At 39.5% G+C, this 8,507-nt stretch overlaps 1 protein-coding gene across 1 annotated transcript; it reads left to right on the top strand.

Annotated features, from left to right (window-relative positions):
• The first annotated feature begins 7,006 nt into the window (after positions 1–7,006).
• LOC145682271 (uncharacterized) lies at positions 7,007–7,384 on the top strand. The gene has a single exon (XM_081753850.1). The coding sequence runs from the start codon at positions 7,007–7,009 to the stop codon at positions 7,382–7,384; it is 378 nt and encodes a 125-aa protein (XP_081609976.1).
• Positions 7,385–8,507: the final 1,123 nt, after the last annotated feature.

Below are 8,507 nucleotides of genomic sequence, written 5' to 3'. Positions count from 1 at the left end.
TTTCTTTAACATATATAAATTTTATAGAACGGTACAATTTTGTTGACGATGGCCTATCATTAATCCAGGTACCTGCTTTTCTTCATCACTTAAAGTACCCTCAAGTTTTAAAGGGACCATAGAAAATAAAAACAGATTTCCACTTTGCAGACTTGAAGTTTTAGAGTGTCATCTTCTTCATGTTTATTGTCGATATCCAGTGCTTCATCTTGGTCTTGTGCTGCATCCGGAGTTTCTTCTTGTGCATTTGGTCGTTTTCTCCTCCCTTTTCCTTTCTCCTTTTGTCCCATAGTGCCTTTATCGTCTGGCGGGAGTTCATTAGAATGTACATTTTTTGGAGGTACATACATGTATTCGCTGTGTCCTGAGCTACCGTCGCAGCCATATTTTACAGTTAAAACCACTTTCTTTAATTCTAAATGTTGGAGCTCTTCCACTGTTGTTAGTCTGCTATTTTTATAAGGCTTACGGCAGTGTGATCTAATAACTTTTGAAGAGGAATTCTGGCTCCTTCTAGACTCACTTCAATCCTTTCCGGATAGCAGCGATTTTTTGCTTCCACTATTTTGTTGTACGGAGGGTAATAGTTTTACAAATTATGTTCTATGGCCCCTTTCCGTAATGTGATGTAGCTATGCTTTCACTACTTACCATCCATCACCAATGGTCATTTGGTCATTTGCGTATTGAGTCACTTCGGTTGACCTATCCATGCTTTGTTTGTATGCTCTTCTGATTTTTATAGGTCTCGTACGCGAATCTTGCAACACATCTTTTAACAAATCAGCGGCTGCTCGCTTTCCCTCGTCTCGTAGATAAGATATTGACAAGGTAGTCGCCTCTTTCACTGACACATCACCTTTCAATTTTTGTATTTTTCGCCTTTTCGAGCGCTCACTACTTTCCTCGAAACTCTTTGAAGATCTTCCAGGACACGCTGCAACGTTCGGTTTTATCTCGAATTTTGTTTCTAGTCACTCCGAATGTTTCATTAAAAATTTGTTTCTGCTGTGATCTGCTGCTTTCCAATATTTGTGTAGTGTTGCACAAAAGTTAGCTACCTTTGAAGTTAAAAGTTCTTCGACGATTACACCTGTGTTCAAATTTTGTATATAGGCGACAAGATAATCCCTTGTGGCTCTTGTAGCAGGCCCCTGTGGGTTAGTTTGGTTCCTCCACTGCTCAAAAAGAGTTTTAAAAGTAATAACTTCTTCCATGATCAAATAATAATAATAAAGGTTTATGTCACATAGTTTTAAACAATAATCATACAAAGTCGATTACAAATCATTTTCCTCAACGGTTTTCACCTATATGCTGTATTATGTCCATTTATCTGACACCGGCGGCGCACGGCGGCAACGAAACCCACTTCACTGCACTTAATATTGACAAAGCAATATGAAAAGGTCAAAACCTTTTGGAAGTAATAGGCACTTCTTTTTTCTCAGTCTAATAATTACGAAATGTAAACAAAAACACTCTATGTTTATATCACCCTGCCATCTTTTACAGCAACTTGACAAAAAAGCAAACTGATTACACAAAATATAAACTTTAGGAACTTAATAACTAAAGAAAATCGCAAAATGCGTACATTCGACTCTTAAGCGACCAGCCACAGTCACAACAACTATAAAAATCATGACTAAGCGAACGCGTCATTCGTTGCTCTTTCTTTCAGCGACAGTGGCGCCACTCGGCGAAGATAAAAAAACTTAAAAATGTACGGAATTATTCAGGTATATAATAAAGGAACACTTCTAGCACAAACTGCGCCTAAGAATTGCATTTCTATTTTTTCGTTTTTGGCCACCTAGAATTTGATTCTGGACCAGTGTGGAACGGTCAACTCTGAATGGTACACAACAATTTGTTTGCTAATGGTATTCGGTCAAATAGAAAAACAAACAAGCTCAATGGGATCATTCTTCATCAAGACAATGCAAGCTCTCATACATCTAAACTAACAATCGACTACTTCAGCACTTAAAAAATCGAATTGATGGGTTATCTGTCGTACGGTCCTGATTTGGCACCCAATGACTTCTTCTTGTTCCTGAGAATATATATATACATATATATATATATATATATATATATATATATATATATATATATATATATAAGAAAAGGAAACAAATGGTCATCCCTAAATATCCGTCAATGTACTAAGCAAACAAATACACATATACAGAAATACTTATTGAAGTACAGAATAATTAGCTACATAATATAGATAGGTAGGGAAAACAGGAATAGGATATTTTGCATATACACAGAAAATACTCAAAACAATAATAGTACAAGCATCAACTACCCGCTACGCTGGACTAAATTAAGAAAAAAATAGTAATATGTTCTGTTAGTCAGTCACTTTCTACTAACTAAAGCGCTCTTTGATATCGGTCATTTTTGATGATTTTTATATACAGGTTTACACTTCATCTAGGTTGTAAATTTGATCGAGATCTGTCCTGTGGTTCAAGAGTTATTTTTATTTATTTCTATATATATATCCCCCTATCCACCTCCCCTAAGTTCTACTGTCAAAGTGAAATGATGAAAAAAATATCTCAGGCCCGAACCTCATCTATGTTAAAAATTTGATCGACATTGATCGTTTGGCTCAAGATTAACTCCCCTTCCCCTCCCCTAAGCTCTATCGTCAAAGTGAATAGATAAATAACATCCCAGATTCGAACCTCATCCCTGTTTAAAATATGATAGAGATTGCTCGGATAGTTCATGAGTGATGAAGTCACAAAAGCAGTCACTTTATTTTTTTATTTTTTACATATATTTCCTCTAACAAAAGATTATTCTACAACGATTGTGAATCATAAGTTGTTCAAAGTTATAAGAAAAGTTCCAGAAATGACTGCTGTGAGCTTGGATTTACTATGAATGGGACATACGACATTTTTGAAGGACTAACACTTTTCAAATGTTTTATTGTGAATGATTGTTCCATCATCGTCTTGTGACTGAAGTCTTTCGTAAACTTCATCCTTATTTCCAGCACTAAAACTTTCATCAACCTAAACTGTGTAATCACGTTAACACTGCTGTCTGCCAATTGAAATAACAGTTTCTGGACTGGCCTGCGAGATAACTGCTGCCCATCAGTAGCAGAACAGTTCCTACTCCATGCACTACCTCCACTCTGGAATTCTACTTTGAAGATATAAGGCAAGTCACGAACTGAGCTAAATGCCCCTAAAAATGCATACTATCTAGAGTTTCTTTTAATAACTCATTTTAAATAATATTATTATGCACATTATTCCTTTATTTTGTAAGGAACGTAAAAGACATAAGCATTAATTATCATTTTATTTGAACAAAATTTATTAATATCCATTATTTATATAAATATCCAACTATAAATACTATTCAATGCATTTCTAAATATAGAGTGAATCAAAAGTCTGGACACGGTGGAATAACTCGAGAACTGAACTTTGGATCGGAAAAACAACAAACACGTGTTTAGTAATATTAAAAAAAAACTATGTGATGAAACCAAACTCGACCCTCTAGACCCACCCCCTGAGGGCTAGGTGGGGTCAACTTTGAAATTTCAAATGCAAACCCCAATTTTTGATTGCAGATTTGGATTCTACGGCCGAAACTATGTAAGGTTTCGTCAACATTTTCCTGTCCATGCATAATATGGCGCAGTAATCGGGGAAAATAAATGGCTCCTAAATACCCCCATTTCGTTCATGAGCTTCGTAGTATATCCGACCACTGTTCTCGTTCAGTGTCACTGGTTCACTTCTCTGTTCCTTCTCGTCACTGGATAGAAGTACACTACACACAGACAGAAGACACAGAGAAAGGCACACCTTCTTCATTCGGGCTTCGGGCAGTATCATTGTTGCAAACCAGAAAATTCAAAAAGCGGCGAGTAGAGGACAAAAAATAAAACAATTAAAATTAAAAGGAAAATTAAAGAAAAGTATAGCTATTGAAGTATCTGCTTATTGCACTATGGTGTTTTTTGAGTTCAGTGTCTGAGATGAAAATGTACTGATACAACTGTTTTCTAATCGCTAAAATAAGACATTCAATAGGGTCGATTGTAACATTCTCTGATAACGATAAATTATCGGAATGGTCCAACCTTGTCGCGGTAATAGATCTCATCTTACACAAAATAACACATGACCACTGCGACCAGTGTTATCTTGTCTGACGATTAAAAGATAACAGGATAGTGTAGAATTGGCCCTATAACGTGTAAATGTTCGAATGGTGTGAAGTTATCAAAAATAGCCTGTAACTGTGAAGCTAATTTATGTTTGAAATAACGGGTGAAACAGAAGCCTGGCCACGGTGGAGTAACTGGAGAAATACACTTCTGATCAAAAAACCGCAAAAAAAAAAAAAAAAAAAAAAAACGTACTTAATATGTTTCAAGAAGCTATCCAATCATATCAAATGCAACGCAACACTCTACCCCCACCTTCTGGAAAGCAGCGGGGGGTATTAATTTTTTCAAATGGAAACTCCAATGTTTTATTGAAGATTCGGAGACTACATCCTAAATAATGTAAGGTATAATCAAAACTTTTTCGTCGATGTGCAATATCGCGTTGTAATCGGCGAAATTAGATGCTCCCCTCTTCGTTCATGAGCTTGATATTAGCTCCAACCGTCTGTAGACGGTGCAGTATTTTGAGAAATAGGCGTCGGATCAACAAAGTTATTCAATGACACCGAACACGATCCCGCACCCTACCGCTAGGTGGGGTTAGGTGAAACATTTGAAATGGAACCTTTTATTTCTTATTGCAAAGTCGGATTCTGCGCACAAACCTATATAAGTTTTAGTTGAAACATCGTTGTCGCTGTGTGACGTGGCGCTGTAATGGCGAAATCAGAACTTCCTATATGATCTTTAATTAGCTTCAATGCTGTAGACATGGTGAAATAAGTATACATGTATCAAAAAACAAAAGAAAATGTGTGACTATTGGGTTTGTTAGGGTGTTTATCGTTCCTTTTTTACAGCGGGACGCGAGAGACGGGACCCAGTTGAAAGTGGGATGCGAACCTCTATTAGGTTTTGGATCCGAGAAGTTCCCCATTAACAATTGCCGACGAAGTTCGTCGGACCATCGTCGGTTATTGGGTGGCAGCAGCGAAAAGAGGGAGCTATTGCTGATTCAAAGGTTGCTGCCTATTTGCCGGCTTGGCAGCGAACACCGTGACGGCCCCGCCGCTGTTTAGGGACGGCAGCTATGAGACAGACGATTGTCTTCGGTCCAGAAGTGGCACGACGTCATCCCCCGAAGCGACGGCATCATGAAGATTTTCGCCATCGTTTCGCCTGACTTGTGCGAGACGAGACTCGAGACGAGACCTCAGTAAGTTTTGCACTAGTAGTCTCACGAGACTGCTCGCGGTCTCGCAGTTTTAGATGAGTGAAATTATTATGGAATTCTTTCTTTTCTTCTTCTCTATCTCCTTTTCTTCTTCTTCTTGTCCTGGCTACAACAGGAAATAGTTGACTTTCATTTCACTATCTTAAAAGTCCGAAGATAAACAAAAAGTATTGAGATATTAACGAAAAGCTCTTGAAACAGATTTAGTTTATACATGTCTATATTTTTTCTTTTTCTTTATAATCCTTTCATCCTTTAATTTTTAAATGTCTATAATGTGTTATCAACAAATGGATCACATCGGACCCTAGACAAGATTTGATTCTGTCGTTCCAATATAATTTCAAAACTAAAAGAGTTACCACTGAAAAGCATTGTGGGAACAGAGTGCACATTTTAATACGTACGTATGGTGCCACCTTAATTTTGTGGCATGGAGGCCTCTTAAGTACGTTGATCGAACTTTCGTTCGGGATAGACATTACGAAGGTTATAGGCGTAACCTGTAATTTCGGCATTATAGTGGAGCATTTGTAAAAGAAGTGATACCTGTGTGTGTGTGTGTGTGTGTGTGTGTGTTTGTGTGTTATTGTTTTCATTATTGTTTTCATTATTTGTTTCATTATTGTTTTCTCTTCTCACATGCAATGTATGGATGTGGGAATTATAACACATTTAGTGATATATGACATGGGATTGCAACATTGGGATGGGATTGCTCGTTCGTTCATTCACAAGTTAAAGCGTCATTCACCTGAATGATTCGTTTATAAGTGGCAGGTCTTTAGCGGTGACGGATCTGTTGGTAACGATTCTCAGGCTAACAGCAAAATGTCTTTTTTTCACCCCCAACAGTTAATTTACTTCGCCGATTATAGCGCCATATTATGCAGCGACGGAAAAGTGTTGATGAAACCATACATACACTCGTGCTCATAAATTAAGGATAATGCGGATACATGGTGAAACAACGCTCTGGTGGGCAGTTTTCGGGTGGAAATCACCTCGGGGTATGACCATGCAGTGCATTTGACCATTCGGTGCTGTGCATGCGGTGCGGTCATCGGACGGTGGCGCTGGGAGCAGTCCAAATACGCAGAGGTGTGTTGGTGCATGTCAGAGTACGGTGTAGCGCGTAAGTGTGCAGATGTTGTCGGACGTGCTAATGGTGACTGTGTGTTGAAAATGACTCAAAGAACACATATTGATGACGTTATGAGGGGTAGAATAATAGGGCGACTGGAGAATGGTCATACACAGCAGGTGTAGCACGGACCCTTCGTGTACCACAAAGTGTGATCTCAAGATTATGGCAACGAATCCAGCAGACAGGAACCGTATCCAGGCTCTACAGTACGGGGCGTCCACAGTGTACAACACCACAAGAAGACCGATATCTCACCATCAGTGTCCGTAGACGGCCATGTAGTACAGCAGGTAGCCTTGCTCGGGACCTTGCCACAGCCACTGGAACAGTTGTCTCCCGACACACAGTCTACAGACGACTGAACAGATATGGTTTATTCGCCCGGAGACCTGCAAGGTGCATTCCACTGACCCCTGTTCACAGGAGAGCCCGTAAAGCCTGGTGTCAAGAACACAGTACATGGTCAATGGAACAGTGGTCCCAGGTTATATTCAAGGACGAGTCCAGGTATAGTTTGAACAGTGATTCTCGCCGTGTTAGCATCTGGCGTGAACCAGGAACCAGATACCAATCCCATAATGTCCTAGAAAGGGACCTGTATGGAGGTAGTGGTTTGATGGTGTGGGGTGGGATTATGATAGGTTCACGTACATCCCTGCATGTCTTTGACAGAGGAACTGTAACAGGTCAGGTGTGTCGGGACATCATTTTGCATCAGTATGTTCGCCTTTTCAGGGATGCAGTGGGTCCCAATTTCCTCCTGATGGATGATAACGCACGGCCCCACCGAGCTGCCATCGTGGAGGAGTACCGTGAAACAGAAGATATCAGGCGAATGGAGTAGCCTGACTGTTGTCCAGACCTAAACCTCATCGAGCATGTCTGGGATGCTCTCGGTTGACGTATCACTGCACGTCTTCAAACCCCTAGGACACTTCAGGAACTCCGACAGGCACTGGTGCAAGAATGGGAGGCTATACCCCAGCAGCTGCTCGACCACCTGATCCAGAGTATGCCAACCCGTTGTGCGGCCTGTGTACGTGTGCATGGTGATCATATCCCATATTGATGTCGGGGCACATGCGCAGGAAACAGTGGCGTTGTGTAGCACATGTGTTTCTCAACTTACCACCAATACCGTGGATACCGTGGATATCACCAATGCCGTGGTACCGATATGTTTCGTTTGTTCGTATGTTATGTTAACTATGTGCCTATGTTGTTAGCGCCAGTTTTGTGTAGTGCCACGTTGTGTAGTACCACAATATGCAATTATCCTTAATTTATGAGCATGAGTGTATTTTGGGGAGTAAAATCCAAATTTGCAATCAAAAATTGGGGTTTCCATTTGAAATTTCAAAGTTGACCCCACTCCAGGTCCCAGGGGGTTGGTCTAGAGGGTGGTGTTTGGTTTTATCAGATAGCTTTTTTAATATTACTAAACACGTGTTTTTTGGTTTTTCGATCCGAAGTTCAGTTCTCGAGTTATTCCACCGTGTCCAGACTTTTGATTCACTCTATATACAACTATTAAAAGACGCCGAAGAATTTCTTAATAGTTGCTTTTCTATAATGCTTGTTTTCTATAATGAATCGATCCAGTGACTGTATTTCTTATCGTAGTTGGAATAACAGTAAAATGTTTGAAATTTCTTCATGTTCCAACTTCGCCTGTGCTTGGTTTAATTATGGAGATGTTAGTATAGCCCGCCAAAGCAATTACGAGAATGACGCCCATCAAACTAAAGATTTTCATTCGAATATTTTCAATCGAAAAAAGCATACTCAATTATTTAAAACAGTAAATTCTCAACGGTGAAACACACTCGGCACAAGAGAACAGTTACTCATTAAAGCAAATGAAAAGAAAGACGGAGAGCAGAATCACATCAACAGAGAAATAATCGAAATTACTTTACTCTGTGCAGAAATCAAATCCCATCTATAAAGCGTCTCACCCTTAGATT

Source organism: Thermobia domestica, chromosome 3, assembly GCF_964235325.1.
Source record: "Thermobia domestica chromosome 3, izTheDome1.hap1.1, whole genome shotgun sequence".
Taxonomy (NCBI): Eukaryota; Metazoa; Arthropoda; class Insecta; order Zygentoma; family Lepismatidae; genus Thermobia; species Thermobia domestica.
Note: the sequence above shows the minus strand (reverse complement) of the source record. Positions and strands in the feature narration are given on the sequence as shown.